This window comes from Heterodontus francisci, chromosome 36 (genome assembly GCF_036365525.1).
Source record: "Heterodontus francisci isolate sHetFra1 chromosome 36, sHetFra1.hap1, whole genome shotgun sequence".
Classification (NCBI taxonomy): domain Eukaryota; kingdom Metazoa; phylum Chordata; class Chondrichthyes; order Heterodontiformes; family Heterodontidae; genus Heterodontus; species Heterodontus francisci.
The window spans coordinates 22,161,430-22,188,240 of record NC_090406.1 but is presented as its reverse complement, the minus strand read 5'-3'; the positions used below and the strand labels follow the sequence as shown (position 1 = coordinate 22,188,240).

Here is a 26,811-nt window from a genome sequence, read left to right as displayed (position 1 = left end):
GTTCTCTGATGAGGACTTTCCGTACTTTGGACTTCGCTCTTAGACGGGCAAGGTTGAACAACCTGCCCCCTGATCTTGTGTGGAGGAAAATTCCTTCTTCAGAGGATTTGAACGCATGTGAAAGCAGCAGGGAGAAGAAAATCCCAAAAAGTGTGGGTGCGAGAACACAGCCCTGTTTCACACCACTCAGGATAGGAAAGGGCTCTGATGAGGAGCCACCATGTTGAATTGTGCCTTTCATATTGTCATGGAATGAGGTGATGATACTTAGTAGCTTTGGTGGACATCCGATCTTTTCTAGTAGTCTGAAGAGACCACGTCTGCTGACGAGGTCAAAGGCTTTGGTGAGATCAATGAAAGCAATGTAGAGGGGCATCTGTTGTTCACGGCATTTCTCCTGTATCTGACGAAGGGAGAACAGCATGTCAATAGTCGATCTCTCTGCACGAAAGCCACACTGTGCCTCAGGGTAGACGCGCTCGGCCAGCTTCTGGAGCCTGTTCAGAGCGACTCGAGCAAAGACTTTCCCCACTATGCTGAGCAGGGAGATTCCACGGTAGTTGTTGCAGTCACCGCGGTCACCTTTGTTTTTATAGAGGGTGATGATGTTGGCATCGCGCATGTCCTGGGGTACTGCTCCCTCGTCCCAGCACAGGCATAGCAGTTCATGTAGTGCTGAGAGTATAGCAGGCTTGGCACTCTTGATTATTTCAGGGGTAATGCTGTCCTTCCCAGGGGCTTTTCCGCTGGCTAGGGAATCAATGGCATCACTGAGTTCCGATTTGGTTGGCTGTATGTCCAGCTCATCCATGACTGGTAGAGGCTGGGCTGCATTGAGGGCAGTCTCAGTGACAGCATTCTCCCTGGAGTACAGTTCTAGGTAGTGCTCAACCCAGCGGTCCATCTGTTTGCGTTGGTCAGTGATTATGTCCCCCGATTTAGATTTGAGGGGGGTGATCTTCTTGATGGTTGGCCCAAGAGCTCTCTTCATGCCATCATACATTCCTCTGATGTTTCCGGTGTCTGAGGCCAGCTGAATATGACTGCATAGGTGTTGCCAGTAGTCGTTTGCGCAACGCCTAGCTGTTCTTTGTGCAGTACTTCTGGCTGCTTTAAGTGCTGCGGATGTTAAATCGCTGGGGGCTTTCTTGTAGTTCAAAAGTGCAATGCGCTTAGCGGCTATGACAGGTTCCAGCTCTTCATTATGAGATTGAAACCAGTCTGCATTTCTCTTCGCACTTTTGCCGTAGGTGGTCAAAGCTGACTCATAGATGGCGTCTCTGATGTGGGCCCACTTGGTCTCAGCATCCCCTGTGGGAGTGTTTTGAAGGGCTGTTACAAGTGAATTTAGAAATTTTTGTAACAGCTGTGGGTGAGAAATTCTGCTCGTGTTGATGCGCGGGTGGCCCTTCTGCTTGGAATGATGCAACTTCTTTGGTCTGAGTCTAACCTTGCTGCACACCAGGGAGTGGTCGGTGTCGCAGTCCGCACTGTGGAAGCTGCGTGGAAAAGAAGAAATCAACAGTAAATAGTCAAAAGATCATGCTCTCAGCTATCTTTCAGTGCCCTCCATCTTAATCCAATTACTAGGCATATAAATCCACCCCAAAGCAAAAGGTACTACTGATTGTTAGAGTGAGAACAAAGAACTCGAGCTCCATAGATGACATGCAACGGTGTTACCTGAGCAGTAACTTAGCAAAGTGAATCGTAGGGGCTCATGGATTTATCTGGAAAGCTACAAAACAAAATTTTGTGAACAGATCACATTGTAAGGAGTAAGAAGAGATGATATCTTGGAGGGTGCATCAAATGAAGCTTTATGGGTAGAGCTTAGGAACAAAAAAGGGATAGCCACATCGCTAGGTGTTTATTATAGACCCCCAGATAGTCAGCGAGAAATTGAGGAGCAAATATGTGCGCAATTTGCAGAAGTGTGTAAAAATAATAGGGTAATTATATTATTTCAACTTTCCCAACATTAATTGGGATAATCATCGTGTTAAGGGTTTGGATGGAGTGGAGTTCTTGAAATGTATACAGGAGAACTTTTTAGCTCAATATGTAGAGGATCCAACAAGGGAGGGTGCAGTGCTGGACCTAATTCTGGGGAATGAAGCCGGACAGGTGGTTGATGTGTTGGTGGGGGAGCATTTTGGTGATAGTGACCACAACATGGTACAATTTAAGTTTGTTATGGAGAAAGAAATAGACAAGTTGCAAAAAAAGGTTTTGGATTGGGGCAGAGCGAATTTTAGTAAAATAAGGCAGGATCTGGCTAAGGTAGACTGGAAAGAGTTACTTGTCGGAAAATCTACAGAAGAGCAGTGGGGGGCATTCAAAAAGGAAATGGGGAGGGCACAGGCCCAACATGTTCCCTCTAGGGTAATAGATAGGAGCAACAAGCCCAGAGAACCATGGATGACCAGAAACATTCAGGGTACGATGAGAAGGAAAAGACAGGCTTTTAGCAAATACAAGGAGAGCAAATCAATGGAAGCATTAGTGCAGTACAGAAAGTGTAGGATGGAGCTTAAGAAAGCAATTAGGAGAGCAAAGAGGGGATATGAGAAAGCTCTGGCTGGTAAAAGTAGGGGAAATCCCAAGATATTCTATAAGTATATCAATGGGAAGAGGATAACCAGGGAAAGAGTAGGACCCATTAGGGACCAAGGGGGAAATTTGTGGGTGGAGCCAGAGGACATTGGTAGGGTGTTGAACAAATACTTCACATCTGTCTTCACCCAAGAGAATGAGGATGTAGACATGGAACTTAGACAGAGAGACTGTGAGGTTCTTGAGCAAATTGTCATAGGTAGTGACAAGGTATTGGAGGTTTTGGAAGGCTTAAAAGTGGACAAATCTCCAGGTCTGGACGATTTGTGTCCCAGGATGCTGTGGGAGATGAGGGTGGAGATTGCAGGGGCTCTGACCCTAATTTTTAATTCCTCTCTGGCCACGGGGGAGGTGCCAGAGGACTGGAGAACAGCTAATGTGGTCCCACTATTTAAGAAAGGTTGTAGAGATAAGCCAGGGAACTACAAACCAGTGAGTCTCACTTCAGTGGTAGGGAAACTATTGGAGAAAATTCTGAAGGAGAGAATCTATCTCCACTTGGAGAGGCAAAATTTGATTAGGAATAGTCAGCATGGCTTTGTCAGAGGGAGGTCATGTCTAACAAATTTGATTGAATTTTTTGAGCATGTGACCAGATGTGTAGATGAGGGTAGTGCAGTTGATGTAGTTTACATGGATTTCAGCAAAGCCTTTGACAAGGTCCCACATGGGAGACTTATCAAGAAAGCAAATGCACATGGGATACAAGGTAACTTGATAAGGTGGATTCAAAATTGGATTAGCTGTAGGAGACACAGTGTGATGACAGACGGCTGTTTTAGTGACTGGAAGCCAGTGTCCAGTGGAGTACCACAGCGATCTGTGCTGGGTTCCCTATTGTTTGTCATTTATATAAACGACATAGATGACTATGCGGGGGGTAGGATCAGTAAGTTTGCGGATAACAAAGATTGGCCGAGTGGTTAACAGTGAGGTGGAGTGTCTTAGGTTACAGGAAGATATAGACGGGATGGTCAAATGGGCAGAAAAGCGACAGATGGAATTTAACGCTGAGAAGTGTGAGGTGATACACTTTGGAAGGAGTAATGTGACATGGAAGTATTCAATGAATGGCCTGACACTGGGAAGTTCCGAGGAACAAAGGGACCTTGGCGTGTTTGTCCATAGATCTCTGAAGGCAGAAGGGCAGCTTAATAGGGTGGTGAAAAAGGCCTTTATCAATCGAGGCATAGATTACAAAAGCAGGCAGGTCATGTTGGAGTTGTACAGAACTTTGGTAAGGCCACAGCTGGAGTATTGTGTGCAATTCTGGTCGCCACATTATTGGAAGGATGAGATTGCACTGGCGATTCACCAGGATGTTGCCTGGGATGGAACATTTAAGCTATGGAGAGAGGTTGGCTTGAGTTGTTTCGCTGGAGCAGAGAAGACTGAGGGGTGACCTGATTGAGGTGTACAAGATTATGAGGGGCATGGACAGGGTGGATAGGGAGCAGCTGTTCCCCTTAGGTGAAGGGTCAGTTACGAGGGGTCACAAATTTAAGGTGAGGAGCGGGAGGTTTAAGAAAGAACTTTTTTACCCAGAGGGTGGTGACGGTCTGGAAAGCCCTGCCTGGGAGGGTGGTAGAGGCGGGTTGCCTCACATCCTTTAAAAAGTACCTGGATGAGCACTTGGCATGTCATAACATTCAAGGCTATGGGCCAAGTGCTGGCAAATTGGATTAGGTAGACAGGTCAGGTGCCTTTAATGCATCGGTGCAGACTCTTCTGCACTGTATTATTCTGTGATTCTGTTTCTAGTGTCAGGCAAACCCCTCCCCCCACCTGCCAAGACTGAGGCACACATTATTTCCCCACATGAACATTAAAACTTAAAATTGCCAGCCCCTGACTGGAAAGACATTTGCATTGTAACGGAGTGTTGGAACAATGGGGACCCAGTCATTGCTTCCCCAATACACAGAAGTGGTCAGACTAGTTTTGGTCATATTACTGACTGTTGGAGGTTTTGAATTTGAACTTCCAACACAGGATTTTGAACTCAGAAAGCCATGTGCTCCTGGAACTGAAGCAGAACCTCTCCAGGCCTGCATGCCTCCATCTCTTTACCATGGAACTGAATCTTGTGAAAACATGTGAACCTCAAAGAGAGAAAAGTCTCCTACGTGAACAAGGTTTAAGCATAACACTGGGCCCGGACGAACAGCAAGACTACCTACAATCAAGTGAGTTCGAAGCACAGTAAACAAGAAACTCTTCTGATATTGCCTCAAACCCCTTTCTACTATATTTTCCTCTTCTCTTTTCTGTCCCTATCTGCATGCGTATATCGCATGTGCATTCTAGCGTGGGCGCATTGTATATCCGTAGGCGTGAACTGTATTAGAGTTTAAGTTTAAATAAACTTAACTTTTCTCCTTTAAATCTGAGAAAATCTGGTGTTGGTTTTTTTGCCTTATAATTGGAAAGCTGTGAACAAGGATTCACAAAATGGGGAGCTCAAAACACTGTTTAAAAATAAAACCTTGTTACAATTCCTTTTTGACCTCGTCTCGAGACAATGGGTAAGCGCCTGGAGGTGGTCAGTGATTTGTGGAGCAGCGCCTGGAGTGGCTATAAAGGCCAATTCAAGAGTGACAGATTCTTCCACAGGCACTGCAGATAAATGTGGTTGTCAGGGCTGTTACACAGTTGGCTCTCCTTGCACTGCTGTCTCTTTTCCTGCCAACTGCTGAGTCTCTTCGCCTCGCATCTTCAGCTCCGCCTTTATAGCTGTCTGCCAGCTCTGGCGATTGCTGGCAACTCGCTCCCACGACTGGTGGTCAATGTTACAAGACTTCAAGTCGCGTTTGCAAACATCTTTAAAGCTGAGACATGGATGGCCGGTGGGTCTGATACTTGTGATGAGCTCGCTGTACAATACGTCCTTGGGGATCCTGCCATCTTCCATGCGGCTCACATGGCCAAGCCATCTCAAGTGCCGCTGGCTCAGTAGAGTATACATGCTGGGGATGTTGGCTGTCTTGAGGACTTCTACGTTGGATATAGGGTCCGGCCACCTGATGCCAAGGATTCTCCAGAGACAGCAAAGATGAAATGCGTTGAGTCGTCGCTCTTGGCTGATAAACATTGTCCAGCCCTCACTGTCGTAGAACAAGATATTGAGGACACAGGCTTGAAACACTCAGACTTTTGTGTTCAGTGTCAGTGCGCCATTTTCCCACACCCTCTTGGCCAGTCTGGACATAGCAGCAGACGCCTTTCCCATGCATGTGTTGATTTCTGCATCAAGAGACAGGTTACTGGTAATGGTTGAGCCCAGGTAGGTGAACTCTTGAACTACTTCCAGAGTGTGGTCGCCGATATTGATGGATGGAGCATTTCTAATGTCCTGTTCCATGATGTTCGTTTTCTTGAAACTGATGGTTAGGCCAAATTCTCTACAGGCAGCCCCAAGCCTGTCGGTGAGTCTCTGCAGACACTCTTCCGTGTGGGATGTTAATGCAGCATCATCAGCAGAGTTCCCTGATGAGGACTTTCTGTACTTCTGGGTCTTCACTCTAAGACGGGCAAGGTTGAACAACCTGCCATTGGATCTTGTGTGGAGGAAAATTCCTTCTTCTGAAGACTTAAACGCATGTGAGAGTAGCAGCGAGAAGATGATCCCAAACAGTGTGGGTGTGAGAAACCAGCCCTGTTTCACACCACTCAGGATGGGAAAGGAGTCTGATGATGCACTGTTATGCTGAATTGTGCCTTTCATATTTTCATGGAACGAGGTGATAATGCTTAGTAGCTTTGGTGGACATCTGATCTTTGCTAGTAGTCTTAAAAGACCACGTCTGCTGATGAGGTCAAAGACTTTGGTGACACCTACGAAGGCAACGTAGAGGGACATCTGTTGTTCGCGGCATTTCTCCTGTAGCCGACGAAGGGAGAACAGCATATCAATAGCGGAACTCTGCTCAAAAGCCGCACTATGCCTCAGGGTAGAAACACTCAGCCAGCTTCTGGAGTCTGTTTAAAATGACTTGAGCGAAGGCTTTCCCCACTGTGCCGAGCAGGGAGATTCCACGGTAGTTGTTGCAGTCACCCTTGTTCTTATAGAGGGTGACGATATTGGCAATGCACATGTTTTGTGGTACTGCTCCCTCATCCCAACACAGGCAAAGCAGTTCATGGAGTGCTGAGAGTATAGCAGGCTTGGCACACTTGATTATTTCAGGGGTAATGCCGTCCTTTCCATGGGCTTTTCTGCTGGCTAGACAATCAATGGCATTACTTAGCTCTGATTTTGTTGGCTGTTCGTTCATGACTGGCAGAGACTGGGCTGCTTTGAGGGCGGTATCAGTGACATCATTTTTCTTGGAGTACAGTTCTAAATAGTGCTCCAACCAGCAGTCCATTTGCTTGCTTGGGACAGTGATCGTTTCCCCTGATTTAGACTTGATGGGTGGGACGATCTGCTTGATGGTTGGCCCAAAAGCTCTCTTAATGCCGTCATACGTTCCTCTGATGTTTCCGGTATCGGAGGCCAACTGAATACGACTGCTTGGGTGTTGCCAGTAGTCGTTTGCACAGCACCTGGCTGTTCTTTGCACGGTGCTTCTGGCAGCTTTAAGTGCTAAGGATGTTAACTCGCTGGGGGCTTTCATGTAGTTCAGCAATGCAGTGCACTTGGCGACTATGACTGGTTCCATCTCTTCAAAGTGAGATTGAACCAGTCTGCATTCTGCTTCTCATGTTTGCCAAAGGTGGTCATTGCTGAGTCATAGATGGCATCTCTGATGTGGGCCCACTTGGTCTCTGCATCCCACAAGAGTGTTTTGAAGGGCTTTTTCAAGCGAATTGAGTAACTTTTGTGACAGCTGTGGATAAGAAATTCTGGTAGCATTGATGCGCAGGCAGCCATTCTGCATGTAGTGATGTAACTTCTTTGGTCTGAGTATAACTTTGCTGCACACCAGGGAGTGGTCAGTGTCGCAGTCAGCACTGTGAAAGCTGTGTGATTGGAACACTGTTTATGGAGGCTCGCCTTGTGACGATGAGGTCCAGCTGCTGCCAACGACGTGGTCTTGGGTGTCTCCATGAAACCTGGTAACAGGGTTTAGTTTGAAAGAGACCAGGTAAAGACAGCAAAAGACCCCGAGACACATTTCTCACCTGATCGTAACACTAGAAACAGTTGTGAGAAATTTAACTAACTTAAAACATGCAGTTTAACTTGACATATGCAACCACAGATGCAAACATCAAATTCTTAAACGTTTGAAATATAAAAATTAGAAAAAATCATGTTTGCCAACATATTGTATCCCCGCCACTTAAAAATTAAAGCTTTGATGTTGTAACATTGTGCTGCTGCAGTCTGGTTAACATCTTCCAAATCCATATGTAAATCAAGCCAGTCTGTTTTTATAGCAGTAATGCTGCTTAAGCTAAATTTACCAGTTTAAAGAATATTAATTACAACAAAGATCAATTATGAAAAGTGAAACATTTATCCATTTCAAGTACATATAGAACCTATGCACAGTGGCGCAGTGGTTAGCACCGCTGCCTCACAGCTCCAGCGACCCGGGTTCAATTCTGGGTACTGCCTGTGTGGAGTTTGCAAGTTCTCCCTGAGTCTGCGTGGGTTTCCTCCGGGTGCTCCGGTTTCCTCCCACAAGCCAAAAGACTTGCAGGTTGGTAGGTAAGTTGGCCATTATAAATTGCCACTAGTATAGGTAGGTGGTAGGGAAATATAGGGACAGGTGGGGATGTTTGGTAGGAATATGGGATTAGTGTAGGATTAGTATAAATGGGTGGTTGATGGTCGGCACAGACTCGGTGGGCCGAAGGGGCCTGTTTCAGTGCTGTATCTCTAAACTAAACAAACTAAACCAATCCGATTCAACATTACAATTTTAGATCGACTAGACCTGGAGTTGGAATGCAATTACTGAAAGATAATAGGTCATACCTCTTTTTACCTGGGTTTCATTTTAAATACAATATTCTGGCTGATCAATAAAGATTTGAGACATTTAGGGAACATTTTAAATAATTAAAATGATTGCACTATCAAAATACAAATCATGTTAAGGTAGAAAAGAGGCACACACTTAAAAATGTTGGAAAATTTATTTAATGAAAGATGAAGTACCTGCAAAGTACTCTACATTTGAAAGAAACATGACACTACCAAAATAACAAATTAAAGACTAATCTACAAAAGTTATGTCAAAACACACTAAATTCTTATAAAACTTCAAGGTCAGTTAGCAGGAGGAGGAGGAGGAACACCTGGTGGTGGAAGAGGTGTAGGGGGTGCAGATACTGGTGCAGAATCACTGGGCAACGGAGGCCTAATCATTGGTGGAACTGGAGCAGGGGGAGGACCCTGTGGAGCAGGAGGAGGACCTTGTGGAGCTGGAGGAAGCTGTGGTGGACCAGGAGGCACTGGGCCAGCTGGCGGCATCGGTGGCATGGGCATGCCTGCTGGTCGTGGAGGTGGCATAGCATCTGGTGGCATGGGGCCCCTTGGCGGTATGCCATTCATGAGCGGTGGCGGTGGTGGTCTGTTCTTTATTCCAGGTGGTCCAATAGGCAGGCTCGGTGGTTGCACAGGTTTTTCCATCTTGAAATGGAACTGAAGGAAAAACTAGGAGGGATACAGAAACAGGTCAAACTAACCCGGACACATTAACTTTATACAAATATCTTGAAGATAGATTTTGAAAGTGATCAAAAATCTGTAAATATGTAAATGCAACATCTTTAAATTAATTTTCCATAGAAATATATGGATGTGACAAGCACTGTGCATAGTGCATGTTAGAAACTTGGATGTATCTCAAGATGGCTTTACACATTACTTTTAACTGGAAATAGACAGAGCACAAACGTAATAGAGATCTGGTAGAATCAATCTTATTGAATTTCCCACTCCATTACATCCCATAAGCTAGTACACATGAGCGTTGATGGAAATAAAAATTATCCTCAACGTGCATACTTTTTTTTTTTACTTTTAAACTTGCAATACTTTGCCTTTGTCCTGGTTGGAAACGTAGAATCATTCAGCCCATCGTGCCTGTGCTGGCTGTTTGGTAGAGCCACCCAGTTAATCCCCTGCTCTTTCCCCATAGCCATGCACATTTTTCCCCCCTTTAATTACCAATTTTGTTTTGCAAGCTCTTGTTGAATCTGCTTCCACCACTCATACCTCTACATTGAATTTTCTCCCTCTCATTTTTGTCCATCACTTCTTAGCCGTTTGCCCCTTCAGCCTTAGCTGGATTGCCAAAGGGTTGGAATGCCTTTCGAGCCTTTTATGATACAAGAAGAATTTTTGTCCCTCTATTCTGCCACTTGCCTTTAAGTTCACCGTCCTTTAAAATTTTAAATTTCACCTACAAGCAATGTTCTGGTCCCACACTGGGCTACCTCCCTAACAGCACAGATACAAAGTTGACTGAGTGACATGAGACAGCAGTGGTGAATGGTTGTTTTTCAGACTGGAGGAAGGTATGCAGTGTTCTCCAAGTATCAGTACTAGGACTACTGTTTTTCTTGATGTGTATAAGTAACTTAGACTTGGGCATACAGGGCACAATTCCAAAATTTGCAGATGACACAAAACTTGGAAGTATGGTGAACTGTGAGGATACAGACAGGCTGGTAGAATGGGCAGACATATGGCAGATGAAATGTAATGCACAGAAGTGTGAGGCAATATAAACTAAAGGGTACAATTCTAAAGGGGGGTGCAGGAGCAAAGAATCCTGGGGGCATATGTGCACAAATCATTGAAGGTGGCAGGGCAGGTTGAGAAAGTAGTTAAAAAGGCATACAAGATCCTGGGCTTTATGAATAGAGGCACAGAGTACAAAAACAAGGAAGCTGTATGAACTTTTATAAAACACTGGTTCAACCTCACCTGGAGCATTGTGTTCAATTCTGGGCACCGCACTTTAGGAAAGATGTGAAGGCTTCAGAGAGGGTGCAGAAAAGATTTAGAAGAATTGTTCCAGGAACAAGGGACATTAGCTACTTGGATAGATTGGAGAAGCTGGAGTTGTTCTCCATGGAAAGGACAAAGTTGAGAGGAACTTTCACTGAAGTGTTCAAAATTATGAGGGGTCTAGACAGAATAGAGAGAAACTGTTTCCATTGGTGAAAGGGCCGAGATCCAGAGAACACCAATTTATAGCGATTGGCAAAAAAACCAAAACGACATGAGGAAAAAACATTTTATGCAGCAAGTGGTTACGATCTGAAATGCATGGCCTGAAAGGCTGTTGGAGGCAGTTTCAGTTGTGGCATTCAAAATAACCACCTGAAGGAAAACAATTTGCAGAACTATGGGGAAAGGGCTAGGGAGTGGAACTAGCTAAAACTGCTGTCGCAGAGAGCCAGCATGGATTCACCAGGTCGAATGGCCTCCTTTTGTGTTGTAACCATTCTATGAAATCAAATTTGCACCTGGAGCTGTGAATAATTATGCAAATGAGCATACTCCAGAAATTTGTATGCTATTAGCACATTACCATTGTGGCTAAAACTGCACCAATTCTTAAACATTCAGAACAGAATTCCATCAGTAGCTGAAAATCAGTCCCATGTATTCCACAGGTAGATTAGACCATTCTGAGACAGAAGCTGAGAGAGACCCAGGGCTGCTCACCATAATTCAACAATGTAAGCTGGCAATAAACAAAACAAACAGGATGCTCAATTATATTGCTAAATCAGTTGAGTTCAAATTCCAGCATGTTAGACTGAAGCTGTGCAATGCTCAGGTCAAACTGTACCTGGAGTATTCCACACAGATTTGGCCACAGAATAAGGATGGCTAGAATACAGATGGTTCAGAAGAGAGCACAGGCTGATCCTTAGTGTTAGAGGGATCGGCTGTAATGATGACCATATAAGGTAGGGCTTTTAAGCCTCAAAGTCTGACAGCGCATCTTAATGATGTGTACATGATTGTTAATGGGACAGACAAATGGTGCGTTCAGAGAGGTCAGTATTGCAGGACCCTGGTTGTGAAGGAACTATTTCTATACACAAAGGAATCAATTGCCAGAAATAACAAGACTAGGGAATTGGACTTACTTAGGAAACAGCTGAATGCTGTAATTGGGAGATCTTACAATTGGGTATTCTGGGAAAATTATGTTGAATGGATCAAAAGGCCTTCTACATCTAAGCTTATCTTGTGCGCATAAGGAGGGCTCTACTGTATTATTGTTTGGCCTTTTGCAGGGATCTGGAATCTTTAAAAAAATCTCTGCTGCAGTTCCTCATAATCAAAGAATACAGACATAGCTCATTGTGTGTTGGATTAATCTAGAACGATAATGTAAAAACTTGAGAATACCTGTTTTGTTTCTCTATTCCAGTGGGTCCAAAACTTCCCCTCAACTTTATCAATTTCTCTACTTGGTACCTAAGTGCAATTAAAGATATGTTAAGATATCTGGTTTGTCAAGTTCAGTCAATCTATGATGGATAATTCAACGTTACATCTATTTCCTTCAATAACCTGAACAAAATATGCACGATAGGGAAGACAAGAGTATAATCTGACTAAAGCTTGACATTAAAAGTTGACATTTACTTAGCGCAACGTCCACTTAAAGCATTTTTCCCAATAAAATAAAATGCAAGAACTTGGTTCAAGCACTATTCCAAAATCTGGTCCATTTGTTCAGACTCCAATTATTTACTGTTTTACCCTCATCTTCCTCTTCATAAAAGTTTTCCATCTATATAAAAAAAAAAATCCTTATTTTTTTTTCTGACTGACCATCTCTGTTTATCACAACTTCTAGCTCAGAATAACTGCATCAATACTAGAACATTCAAGTGATTGCTGTTATTCTGCAAAGTACAACAGTCTATTTAATGATGTTATAAGTGACCAAGAATAAACAAAAGCAGTACCAGCATTTTATTAGCCATTATCTTCACTGAATTCTGTTCTTCATAAAAAATTATATCAAAATGTTAAAGACAGTGAAAGGCAGGTTAGCAGGACTCCTCTTAATTCAAAATGACAATTCAAATTATATAATTCAATATTTTAAGCCCTAAATTTCCACTTTGCGTTATTTAAATTGCTTATTCAATTTATTAAATAAGTTAGTTTTCAGTGCAAGAAAACAATTTTGAATTATCAGCAATAGCATGTAATTTTGGTAAATTACTTTTGTGTATGGAAAAAACATCAAGTTATTTCACCTCACAGCAAATTAATTTGTCTCTCCAGGCTGCCCACCACTCTATGAGTGTACAATACCTTAAAAGAAATGGTTTCATATGGCTCTGCTGCAAACAACAGGTACTGCCAACGTCTATCAGGTGGTTCAATTCGCTGTTCATATGCAGACATAAATCGATGGCGTGGGATTACACTTTCTGCAATTTCAGGATAATCAATCTAAGAGATAAAATTGAAAGTTTTACAATTAAACCACTATACAATATATACATTCAGCTAGCATAAACTAACATATATATTTTGATATGAAAAATAAAGTTTGCTACTTAACCTGGTATATGCTTAAGATTAGCATCAATACCTGAGCAACAGATATGGGGAAAAAGCATTTCGTCTATAACTGATTATTCTTTGTATTCTTCCTTATTGCTCATAGCGCATACAAGGTTAAAATTGCTTACTGTAAGCTACTCTGCAGGCTGCAGAGAATACACCTCCCGGATCGGTTGATTATGTGTGGATCAATTGCTGCCATTGTACTTGAAAGGGTGCCTGAGTCAGACCATTCAAAGTGTTTGGGACTGATCAATATGTCTTCCTGTTACATTCACTTACAGGCATCCTGTAGGATTGAGAGTCTGAGGTAGCTAACAGATATACAGTTTTTAAATTCCTTTTGCTCTGAGATAGCTTCAAAGAGTTTTGAAATGACTTCTTGGGCAGCAATGCAACCAAACAGTATGAAGCTGGAACTATCAGGGGTATATGGTGAGTCAGAGGTGTCCATGCTAGTAGATAGTTTCTTGACCATGTTTCAAGAGTCAATACAGGAGAAAGCTGCTTTTGACATTGAAGAGATTGATAAAGTTAATCATTACTGCAAATATATTGTTTGTTTTCAGCACTGTTCAATTACCTGTTTAATGTTGAATAAATTTGTCTAGTGGTTTATAGCTGGAGCCACAATCCGAAAGTGTACATTCTTCTACCTACCGAAAACAAGGAAATCACTTGGCGGCATATCACATATTCCAGTCACCCGGAGTACAGTGACAAAGGTTCCCTGTTTGACCCATTACATTTACTGAGAAATTGGGAAGATAAAAGGTACACATTCCGGTTCCTAGGGAAATTGAGGGAGTGACTGTCATGCACAACCCAAGGAAATATCTTGTGTTAAAACCCAAACATCTTGTGTAATTTACATTTTAATGCTAAAATAAAATACAGATTACAACGGCTGGTTTATTAAGCACAAATGAATTGAATATTTCAATATGTCAGCAGTGCTTTATAAGAGATGTGCAAGATAGCAACTTTATCCAGTGAGTAACTGAGTCACTGACTGAACAGAAATGGTTAAGGGTCAATTTACTGAGTCAGCTGATATTTGCTGTACTGTGATGCAACTGATTTTGGAGGCCCAGGGAGAAGATTTCTGCTTCACATCAGTACCTAGTGACCTTACTGGAACTGAGTTGACAGGATTGGGGATGGTTGCTATGGCCTGCTTGATCAACTAGCCAGCTGATATATAAATAATGGCCTCTTACACCAGCATCCATTGTAGCATACTCCACACCCAGGGGTGAATGTCTTTGGGAATAGAGGGCATAAAATTGACTGAAGGGGAAAAAGAATTCAGAATACAATCAACATGCAGAGAGTACAACTGTAGATTACCTGAAAAAGAAGACTTTGTTGTCCCACTTCTGCGTCCCTCTGTTTGGTCACTACAAAAGAGAATGTTAAAATCTTAATGTATTTTAAGTCAGTTTATTTGAAATAAAAAAATCCTCCTCTATTACAGAGCACAGCAACTCTATTCTCCTCTTGCTTGGACAGTTAGGCAATTTACATTGTAACCTTTTTCATGAACTTTAGTTATTTTCTCTTGTTTAAGTACAGCATGAGATATCCATGATCAGTTCCAAATTTCTAAACTTACGTGATTTACAGACTGAGTACTGTGATTTTGGGCACTGTGTCTTGCAAGTAGTGAAAATGGCAATTTCTCAATAAATACGTTCCTATACCCTTGATCAAACAGCAGGAGGCATAATTCAAATGTAAGGAGTCAGTATGGTTTGCTTTCCCATGCCTCCAACTCCCAAGTTATTAAAGTGATAACTCCCAGCTCTATAATTTTTAATATTTCATGCTGACACTTGTGTTAAGTAATAAAAGTTTCAAAAACCATTTACACACTTCCTATTCCTAAACCGTGGAATGTTTATCAAAATACATACGGTTATAATTAAGTGACAATAAAACCTAATAATGTTTTGTCAAAATAACAGTCAATTGTTACCATAGCTCATTGTGATACAACTCAAAAATACCTTTATAACCTGGTCGGCCAATTTTCACAAACTTCTTCACTTCAACTTTAACCTTCTCTGGGGCAGGCTGTGCTGGGGCCTCCTTCGCCTCTTTTGCTGCTCTTCGTGCCCTGTATTCAAAACAGAATGGACCATTTGGCAGGAAATTTCAAACATTTGTTGTTCAGACAGTGCTAGAGTCAGGATCTACCCCTCTCTCAATTGCCGACACATTTCCTGACACAGTAGATATGTGACCAATCCCCACGCATTTCCCAACATTCTGTAATTGGTACTCAAGTGATCCCTGTTCGGCACATCCATTAAATGTCTCAGTCCCTATATGCCCTTCTCCTGAGTATCTGTCCGAAATGGAAATTCATCAGGGATTAAGTACAAATCTCTTTCTCACTATTCCATAAAGAAATATATTTGTACTCCAATGAGCTGCATCATCAGCTGATCTCTCAGACTTGCCATTTTTAAGAAATATTTAGTTTTTGTGTCCATAAATTATTTAACTATGTACATTCAATTTATCAGTATGAAGGTTACTGGGCCTAAAAAATTGGATTATTCCCTTGGCTGTGTTAGTCCATTAAAAATAAACGAAATACCTGGATTCTCCACAGATGGAAATATACACATCTAGAGAAATTTAAATATGGACATCTATATGATGGATGGTAAAGATACATTAGTTGCTTCTGGGCATGCCACTACAGTACCCAGCAGACAAAGTACCAAGTTAAAATCTCTATGTGCCTCAATAGAGAATTGTGGCCTTCCATAAAGCAAGTATAGTGATGGAGGGTAACATAGCAGCACAGTGCATGAGTATTCTGAGATGCAAGCTACAATGTCACAGGATATGCCCTCTAGAACCCAGGTACTGTTCCACTGGGAGGGAGGAAAGAATTGGAGATGCAGTCACCCTAAACCACTTAAGCAGACTTGCTAATGACCTGTAAAGCAACTGGAAAGGGTGATGCAGAAGGTTGCACTGACAGGTAGGATGAACTTCTATGAGCCCAAAGATCTATTCTTGCTATTGTTTTTCCTAGGTAAGGCTTTACCATAGTCAAAGCATTGATAGGAGTCTAAGAATTAGTTTTAGCTCTTTTTGGCTGCTGAATAGCATGAGACACTTTGTTGGGGGATGGAGGTAAGGGCAAGAGAAGAAACAGGTTTTCCTAACAAACCCTGAAATCTTTCATATATCTGACACCAGCACTTGCGTTACACATCCAGTTTTGCATCTATGGTATACATCTCACTTATGTTCTTCAGTAGGATCTTCTGGGAATGAGGTAACAAAAAAAAAAAGTATTTTCCTCCCACCCTCATAAAATTTACATTTAAAACCCTGTATCACTGAACAGAAGATTCCATTTACCATAACAGCAGCATTCAAGTACAATAAAAGTTGCAATGCAGGTAACAGACACAATGTAAACAGCAAATCTGGTTTAACAGCACTGAGCTGTATATTGTTCAGTTTTATGTTGCTCTAATGAGACAAGTGTGCATTTTTGAAATATCTCAAAAGGCAGAGCACAGAATAACAGCATTTTTCATATCTACTTACAGATTAGTCTGATGTTTTTTCCCTTGTGTGTGCGCCAAATAACTCCCCTGTAGAAACAAATTCAAATCAAATTAAAACAGTACTTTAACAATCCCTAATTTTAAATGCAGTCAAGGGATACACAACTTAACTAAATTAACTGAATGACCCTCAGTATTGAAAATGTAAAGGTAAAAAAGGTAGCTCCAGCACCTTATTCAGGAACAAACTGGATTTTTAAAAAAGATGCTTTTAGTATGGGAAGACCAGATGACAGTTTGTTAAAATACTGCTTTTACTTGTGAATACTAGGTCTAAATGCAGTCCAGATGGATAAGTCAACATCTCCTTTACCTCAAATCTTTAACGGTGAGGATGTCAAATGTATTTGAGTAGTTTCAACATGATTTCCAAAGATCAGAGTTCATTCATAATTATCCATAAATCAATATTAAATTTAGAGACTCACTTAGACCAGTGACAACAGCTAAAATGGCAAATAGAAGTGCCCCCTGGTACATATATGATCATCTGAGCTTAGGGTACAGCAAAGGGAACTTTATTATGCAAACACATTCAAATATCTAAACCATGTCTGGTGAGAAAATGTTCTATTATCAGCATTGCTTTCAACTTGATTAAAAACAAATTCAGTCCAACTCTCCCAAAAAAATGAATTAGGAGACTCTAGAAGAAGTGTTGCAATATGTACCAGGGGCAAAAGATTTATATTTGCAAACCCAAGCAGTTTAAATACTATTACACAACTTACAAAAAGATGTAGCATCTGATACATTGCCTTATCATACCATTATCGGAAAAAATGAATCACAACAACTCAAAGATAGCACCTTAACCTAAAAATGCAACATTGGGTTTCAGATTTATTCATCCAGCTGTTTTACTGCCAAAAGCTTTCAGAAAATGATGATTTTTAAAAATATATATCTGTTCATGGGATGTGGGTGTTGTTGGCAAGGCCAGCATTATTTCTCATCCCCTAATTGCCCTTGAGAAGGTGGTAGTGAGCCAACTTCTTGAACCACTGTGGTCCATATAGTGTAGGTATACCCACAGTGCTGTTAGGGAGTTCCAGATTTCAAGCCAGCATCAGTGAGCGAACACTGATATATTTCAAGGTCAGGGATGGTGTGTGATTTGGAGGGGAACTTGCACCTGCTGCTTGTTCGTCTAGGTGGTAGAGGTCACGGGTTTGGAAGGTTCTTTGAAGGAGCCCTGGCGAGTTGCTGCAGTGCAGCTTGTAGATGGCACACACTGCTGCCATTGGAGGGAGTGAATGTTTAAGGGGGTGGATAGGGTGCCAATAGTTTGCTTTGTTCAATTAATATAATTATTGTAACATTTCTAGGCAAATAAGATACAATGTCAGATAGACAACAGCACAAAAATAATTTTACAATGTAATCGTGTATTTGAGCACCAGGTAGTGCAATTGGTTGAGTACTGGTCCAGGGTTCACTCAGCATTTTATTCTTCCAATGTGCATAAAGTGAGTGCCATATTTTCAGATACAAACAGGAGAAAGAGGATGAGCAAAAGACTGCAGGAACTGTTTGCAGTGTTTTTCAGAGCGTCTTTGGACATCCCTTACATCAGGCAATAAAAACAAAGATCTGTACTGCCTCACACTACCATCTGAAAATGAGATAAAACTCTCCCAGCACATAATTTACAGTTTTATGTCACAACATAATCACCCAAAGTATTTAAAACTTACCTCATTATTGTGAAGTGTTAAGCAAAGTTTACATTCATAAGAACCCAAGTGATTTTTCATAAAATAGGGATCCTATAAAATTAGAAAGAGAACAAAAATTACAATGCTGTAGAAAAACATTACAAGGAATTTATGTACTCAAATTGCAAGAAACAGAACTTAACCTTATTTATGTCAATGGTTTCCAAAGCTAACTGTCTCAGCCGTTCTCGTCGATCTCGATTGCTTTCAGAAGAGGAAGCAACCCCTCCACTCCCTGTCTTCCCTCCTGGTCGATGTTGAAAATCCATAGTTACTTGATGAACTGTATCTTAATATAAAATCTGAAAAAATGTAGAAACAAAAATGCAGACACATTAGTCCAGAATGCTTTACTTTCTGCACAGAAACTGATCATTTGTTTCACAAAATGCATCTTTACTAGAAATGTTTGTAAATAATTGCATGAATGATAATTCCATGATCTGGTGATCGCAGCAGGGAGCGAATCTCAGAAAATCACAGGGTGGATGCCTCTGATGCCCTGAGATGCACGCACAGTGAGCATTGCCCTGCAGTTGGGATGGTAGATTGTGGAATCACGCGTATATTAAAAAAAATACCAACTTAGTACAGTCTGAAAGATTTCAATTTGAGTTTTGGAGGTTATCATTAGCTTTCTGAAACAACACCACCATAAATGTGGTGCACATATTGATGTGAGAATTCAGCTTCATGAACAGGAACAAAATATTCATAGCAAATATTTTGTACTTGCATATTTGGTAACTCTTGTAGTGGGATAGACACAAACTTTCCATTTTTGGGAACTGGTTATAAATTCAGCCCATTCTATTTGTTGGTGCCTACCCTCTGACTATTAGGTATGAAATGGGTTTGGTGAGCTTCAATCCAGTTCTTGAACAAAGACCAGTCAAAACTCTACATGCAAGTCCAAAGAGGCCAGTCACCTCTAATTCTGGTCTAGGTTAAAACCCGGCATCCATAATTACTGCACCGTAAAATTATACCTTTTCCAACATTTCATTTGAATGTAAAGTGAAGGTTCGCTAACACCTACAAAACTCCGACACCGGGCTCCAACTCCATCAGAGCTGAGGTACAGATTAATCACAATCTATTCGAGTGACGGAAAAGGCTGAATGAGGTACTCCTGTTCTGCAGTAATATCCCTTGAAGCCCATTCAAACTGAAGCTAAATGTTCCCATCTCAACATTCTCATCAATTCTAAGCTCAGCTTTAAACCCCACATTGGATGCTTCAACAAGACTGCCTTCTTTCACATTGTCAACTTACACTGCTACTTCATACCCCAGTGCTGAAACCTTCATTGATGCTTCAAGCATCTTGAGGATTTAATTCTCACAAGTTCTCCATCAGCTTCAGCTAATACAGAATTCCAAAGCTCAAGACCTTTCTCTTTCTCAAAGTCTAGCCCACCATCCCTCTTTACCAAATTGAACTGATCAGTTGTGCATCAGCCACTCAATTTCAAGATCCTTACTCCAGTCTTTCAATCCATGCATAGCCTCACTCGACTCCAATCTGCAGAATCTTCTGCAACCTACACTCCAACTCTTACCATCCATTTCTTTAATTCAGGATTTCTGCTTTCTCCTAACACCATCTGCTCGATCAGTGGCCAATTGCTTAGCCTGTACACTTCCTTCTAACTTCTTTTGCTTCCTTCTCTCCCTGCTTTCCAAAGCTTCTTAAAAACCAACCTTTTCAACTGTGCCTCCAGTGTTCCTTCCACCTACCAAATTGTCCATTTCTCCATGTAAACTGCTGAGATGGTCCCCCTTATTAATGTAAGCAGTGATTGCTGTTGAAGCAGATGAAACAGAGTACTGCTGTATCTCCAATCAGAATGACATGAGAAAAGGGATGCCATTTTGGCATGAAATTGCCATTCTTTACAATATCTTCTTTCATGATAATCACACATCAATCAAGGTATTATAAATGCAGGAAACTAGTAAAAAATAAAATGCATTGTAATACACAAAGTCTTTTTACTCGCTTGAATTCTAGGAAATAGAATGGATTAAAATATTAGCTTAACTTGCATTAAGTTTTTTGAAAATTAAGTTCTCAATAGTTTAGATGCAGGTAGATATTTTTCTGGAGCTTTTGTACACCTCAACTGATATGGAGTTGTGGAGTTTATCATGGCTGTGCATGGCCTGGCAGCAGTACATTTTGATTGTTGGAGCCTTTTATTTTTGACCCCCAAGATTTGTCTGGTTTGTGAGGGTTGTATTTACATTAGCTACTAGACGGGACAGTTGTCTTTGGTGTATTCCTGTATTGTTCTGTTCTTCTTTGGAAGTCAATAATCAGACTGCCTATCTTCACAAAATGACAGTATTGTTACAGCACAGGCCATTTGGCCCATCATGTCTGCACTGGCTCTCCAAATGAGAAATTCACCTAGTACCATTCCCCCGCCTTCTCCCCGTAACCCTGCACATTCTTCCTTTTCAGATAACAGTCTAATTCCCTTTTAAATGCCTTGATTGAACCTGCCCCCAACACACTCTCAGGCAGTGCATTCCAGACTTTAACCATTCACTGCTTAAAAAAGTTTTTCCTCGTGTTGCTTTTGCTTCTTTTGCCAATTACTTTAAATCTGTGCCTCCCTTCTTTCACGAGTGGGAACAGTTTCTCCCAATCTACTTTGTCCAGACACCTCATTATTATTAATCTCTGCCCCTAAAACCCTCATCCATGTCTTTGTCACCTCCAGGCCCAATGTCTCCTAGCCAACCTCTCAAGCTCCGTATACAAGCTTCTCCTCACCAACTCCCCAGGCTTCATATTTAAGTTGCAACATGCCTTCAGGCCATCTCAGCTCAACACTTATTAATAAGTCCTCTACATGGCTATTTTTCTTCAAATGTCTCATCTAGATCAATCTTTAGACACACTTCAATGATTCCCTAATTATTTTTCTAGCGATGGATATCTGTTTCTCTGCTAGGACCTTTACAACATTAAAGGCGTAAAAATAGGAGTGGATGTTTGGCAGGGAAGTAGGGGAATGTGAAAGAGGGCTGTGTGGCAAGTGTGCTCTCAGGAAGTATCCCAGATTACCTGACAATTCAGTTCCAGGTAGATGCCAAACATCACTTGCTCCACTGGTACTTGTCCCATAGATGTTTGAATAAGTAAACCTACACTTGTCTCCAAGATTGAAAAATATCCATAAACACTTCACAGAGTAGTAAAAATGGACACCTGGCATCAGTGGGAGGTAAGGCAAAAGAACTTGCATTTATATAACACTTTCACATCCTCAGGAGATCGCAATGTGCTTCATAGCCAATGAATTACTTTTGAAGTGAAGTCAAAGTTGTTATATAGACAGACATGGTAGCCAGTAAACACAGTAAGATCCAATAAATAGTAAAAGAGATAAATGATAAAAGATAATCTGTATTGCAGGTTTTGGTGGAAGGATGAATGTTGGCCAGAACATCAGGAAAGCTCCCTGCTCTTCAAAATAATTAAAAATTTCACTAAATTCATTGCCCAATGATTTGTTTGCCAATGATTTTTGAAAAACTAATGACAATCATCCACCTGAACCCTGAATTCGATTCGGAGACGAGCATCTGACCACATATTTGCACCATCAGTAAGGCTGCCTATTCCACCTCCCTAACATCACCGACTTCCCCCTTCTCAGCTCATTTGCTGCTGAAACCCTCATTCATTTCTTTGTTATCGCTAGAGTATTTCAACACAGTCCTGGCTAGTCTCCCACATTCTACCCTCTGTAAACCTGACGTCATCCGAACATTTGCTGCTCGTGTTTTAACTCACACCAAGACCCATTCACCTGTCCCCCCCTGTGCTCACTGACCTACACTGGCTTCTGTTCAAGCAATGTCTTGATTTTTAAATGTTCATCTTGTTTTCAAATCTCTCTATGGTCTCGACCCTCCCATCTCTGTAATCCCCTCCTGCTTCACAACCCTCCGAAATATCTGCGCTCATCTAATTCTGGCCTTGAGCATTCCCGATTTTAATCGCTCCACGATTGATGGCCGAGCTTTCAACTGCCCAGGCCCCAAGCTCTAGAGTTCCCTCCCTAAAACTCTCCACCTCACTTTGCTCCTTTAAGACACTCCTTAAAACCTACCTCTTTGACCAAGCTCTTGGTCATCTGACCTAATATTTTCTTCCGTGGTTCAGTATCACATTTTGTTTTATAATGCTCCTGTGAAGCCTCCTGGAACATTTCATTATGTTAAAGGTGCTATTTAAATACAAGTTGTAGTTGTTGAACAGGCCCCATTTTAATATTCCATCCAAAGGAGGACATCTCTGACAATGCAGCATTCTATCAATAAAACAATTAAATGCTGACATTATATGCTCAGGTCCTGGAGTGGGGCTTAAATTCACAACCTTCTGACTTTGAGGCAAATGCTACCATTGACCCAAACTGATACTATAGGAGAGGAAGCCAAATACTTAGCTGAGCCAAGTAGCAAACGAAAGATGCATACCATGGAGCTTAAGTGAGCAATTGGGGAGGGAGATGGAATCAGTGATAAGAGTATAGAGAGTTTTTAAACAAGGGTTCAAAACAACTGCTGAGGTTATTCCAGTGTTTATTGGAGGAAATTCTGGCTCATCCACATCAGATAAAGAGTACAGAATCAAGGGAAGTAGTGCAGGGCATTGTTTGCATGTTTATGTAGACTGTCCCAATACCTACAGCTGATTTTGCTGAGGGGCAACAATTTAGGAAAATGGGGCCTAAGGTTGAACTTTGGGGAACACATGAGGAGATGGCATGGGAACAAAAGAAGAAACAATATCCACGGTCACAAACACAGGAGATTTCATTGGTGACTTTCAGCAATGCAGGTGCTGTGAGTGGATGCCAACCAAATTGAAGGGAATCAGAGTTATGGTACAGGTCCCTCCACACAAGTGTACTTGTAAGTACAAATATATATATTTAAATAATATCTCATAAAACACTCCTGCTGTTTTCACCATTCAACTAAACGTGCAGTACAAACATTTCCCACCACCTTTACATTTAAGAACATATAACTAGGAGCAGGAGTAGACGGTATGGCCCCCTCAAGCCTATTCTGCCATTTAATACGATCATGGCTGAGCTTCCACTTTCCCACCCGCTCCCCATATTTCTTAATTCCCTGAGACACCAAAAACATGTCTCAGTCTTGAATATGCTCAACGATGGAGCATCCACAGCCCTCAGGGGTAGAGAATTCCAAACATTCACAACCCTCTGAGTGAAGAAATGATTGGCCCTTTATCCTGAGACAATGCCCCTTTTTGTGTGTTTTAAATACAATATATATTTTGAATTAGCATTTGGTAAGTTTTACAAAGTCAATCTTCAAATGGGTTCACAGTTCCATCTTTCAGGATGATGTTCTCATATTCAAAAGCTCAGGTCTATGAAGTAGCTCAAACTTACTCTTTTGGCTTGTTGACTTTGACATTTACGTCTCCCGCTTTCCTGGCCTGCTTGGTGCTGAGGTTTTAGTGCTGCCCGCGCCACGTGTGTATAGATCCGAGAGTACTGAATGTAGTTCAGCCCAGCCTGCCTCCAGAACGCCACCATTTTCACATACGGATATATGAATTAGGAGCAGGAGTAGGCCACTCGACCCCTCAAGCCTGCTCCACCATTCAATAGGTTCATGGCTGAACTGATTACACCATATTTCCAAATACCTCCGATAATCTTCCACCCCCTTGCTTATCAAGAACCTATCTACCTCTGCCTTAAAACTATGCAAAGACTCTGCTTCCACTGCCTTTTGAGGAAGAAAATTCCAAAGACTCGCAGACCTCAGAAAAAATTTCTCCTCATCTCAGTCTTAAATGGGCGACCCCTTATTTTTAAGCAGTGATCCCTAGTTCTAGATTCTCCCACAAGGGGAAACATCCTTTCCACATCCACCCTGCCAAGACCCCTCAGGATCTTATATGTTTTAATCAAGTCGCCTCTTACTCTTCTAAACTCCAGCAGATACAAGCCTAGCCTGTCCAATCTTTCCTTGTAAGACAGGCCACCCATTCCAGGTATTAGTCGAGTAAACCTTCCCTGTACTGCCTCCAATGCATTTACATCCTTCCTTAAATAAGGAGATTAGTACTGTACACAATACTCCAGATGTGGTCTCACCAATGCCCTGTATAGCTGAAGCATAACCTCCCTACTTTTGTATTCAATTCCCCTCGCAACAAACATTCTATTAGCTTTCCTAATTATGTGCTTTACCTGCGTACTAATCTTTTGCGATTCATGCACTAGGACACCCAGATCCCTCTGCATCTCAGAGCTCTGCAATCTCTCACCACTTAGATGCCTGTGTGGAGTTTGCAAGTTCTCCCTGTGTCTGCGTGGGTTTTCTCCGGGTGCTCCGGTTTCCTCCCACAGCCAAAAGACTTGCAGGTTGGTAGGTAAATTGGCCGTTATAAATTGCCCCTAGTATAGGTAGGTGGTAGGGAAATATAGGGACAGGTGGGGATGTGATAGGAATGTGGGATTAGTGTAGGATTAGTATAAATGGGTGGTTGATGGTCGGCACAGACTCGGTGGGCCGAAGGGCCTGTTTCAGTGCTGTATCTCTCTCTCTAAACATAATATTCTTTGTTATTCTTCCTGCCAAAGTGGACAATTTCACACTTTCCCACATTATACTCCATTTGCCAGGTCTTTGCCACTCACTTAACCTATTTACATCCCTTTATGGCCTCATGTTCTCTTCATAAGTTACTTTCCTACCTACCTTTGTGTCACCAGCAAATTTAGCAACCATACCTTCGGTCCCTTCATCTAAGTCATTTATATAAATTGTAAAAAGTTGAGGCCCCAGCAGTTCCCTGTGGCAAACCACTCGTTACATCTTGCCAACCAGAATATGACCCATTTATGCCTACTCTCTGTTTCCTGTTCGCTAACTAGTCTTCTATCCATGCCAATATGTTACTTCCTATACCATGAGCTTTTATTTTCCGCAATAACCTTTGATGTGGCACCTTTATCAAATGCCTTCCAGAAATCTAAGTACAATACATCCACCTGTTCTCTTTTATCCATAGCACATGCAACTCCCTCAAAGAACTCCCATAAATTGGTTAAACATGATTTCCCTTTCACAAAACCACTTTGACTCTGCCTGATTATCTTGAATTTTTCTAAAGGCCCTACTATAATATCTTTAATGATAGCTTAACATTTGTCTTAGGAAAAATGTTAGCTAACTCGTCTGTGGTTTCCTGCTTCCTGTCTCCCTTTCTTTTTGAACAAATTAGTTACATTCGCTATTTTCCAATCTAAAGGAACCTTCCCCGAATAGAGGGAATTTTGGAAAATTAAAACTAACACATCAATTATCTCACTACCCACTTCTTTTAACACCCTAGGCCCAGGGACTTGTCAGCCCACAGCTCCAACAATTTGTTCAGTACCACTTCCCTGATGATTGTAATTTTCATGAGTTCCACTCTCCCTTCCACTTCCTGACTCACATTTAATACTGGGATGTTACTTGCATCCTCAATTGTGAAGACCAGTGCAAAATATCTGTTCAAGTCATATGCCATCTCCTTACTATCCATTATTAATTCCCCAGACTCACTTTTTAAAGGACCAACGCTCACTTTGTTAATTTTTTTTTCAAATGTCCATAGAAACTCTTACTCTCCGTCTTTATATTTCTAGCTAACTTTCTCTCATATTCTAATTTATCTTCCTTATCAATCTTTCAGTCCTTCTTTGCTGTTTTTTATATTCTATCCAATCTTCTGGCCTGCCTCCCATCTTTGCGCAATTATAGGCTTTTTTCTTGAAGTTTGATACTATCTTTAACTGTTTTAGTTCACCACGGATGGCGGGTCCCACCCTTGGAATTTTTCTTTCTCGGTGAAACGCATCTATTCTGTGTATTTTGAAATATCCCCTTATTCACTTCGCTCCTTTCACAGCCTCTGCCCCCGTGTTCCAGATCACCCTGTCATGGGCAAACAACAGAAAGGCCCGGTATCAGCCAAGCCAGGCGCTTTACTCATTAAACTCACTCACCAAAGTTGCCCCAATTACTGCAACTTTATCAAATAAATGCAGTTTTAATTTAAAAAAACAAAGTATCGGTGAAAATCCTGCTAACGCAACAACCAATGATAACAGGCCTCAGGCAGCTTCACAGCCAGCAGCGGCCGGCTTCACAACCAGAAGCCCCATTTCCAACCCCACCACATACCTACCGATTACGGCCACAGAGCCACTGCCGCCGGAAGCCAAGCCGTCCGAACCAGCCCAGGAGCCGGAGCCTGAACCTGAATCCGTCCCTCAGCGCCGCACGGCCTTCAAAACCAAACCGGAAGTAGGTCAGCGGA

General features: G+C 41.8%; 2 protein-coding genes across 3 annotated transcripts in view; both read right to left on the bottom strand.

Annotated features, from left to right (window-relative positions):
• amh (anti-Mullerian hormone) overlaps window positions 1-7,081 on the bottom strand; it is a 42,551-nt gene extending 35,470 nt beyond the window's left edge. The window contains exons 1-2 of the mRNA XM_068015886.1: window positions 6,973-7,081; window positions 4,687-4,792 (exon numbers count right to left, since the gene is read on the bottom strand). Of these exons, the coding sequence (XP_067871987.1) occupies window positions 4,687-4,792; window positions 6,973-7,081 (215 nt within the window). The remainder of the gene's footprint in view (window positions 1-4,686; window positions 4,793-6,972) is intronic.
• A 1,603-nt stretch (window positions 7,082-8,684) lies between these two features.
• On the bottom strand, window positions 8,685-26,808 carry sf3a2 (splicing factor 3a, subunit 2). Of its 2 annotated transcripts, none has more exons than XM_068016330.1 (9): window positions 26,676-26,808; window positions 18,578-18,736; window positions 18,414-18,485; window positions 16,697-16,743; window positions 15,130-15,239; window positions 14,471-14,520; window positions 12,866-13,006; window positions 11,945-12,013; window positions 8,685-9,223 (listed from the first exon to the last, which is right to left on the bottom strand). In XM_068016330.1, exons 2-9 carry the CDS (start codon window positions 18,701-18,703, stop codon window positions 8,837-8,839), a joined length of 1,002 nt encoding a protein of 333 aa, XP_067872431.1. In that variant the 5' UTR covers window positions 18,704-18,736; window positions 26,676-26,808; the 3' UTR covers window positions 8,685-8,836. The 2 variants fall into 2 exon arrangements, with proteins under 2 accessions (XP_067872431.1, XP_067872430.1); XM_068016329.1 differs by having other exon boundaries at window positions 26,680-26,808.
• Window positions 26,809-26,811: the final 3 nt, after the last annotated feature.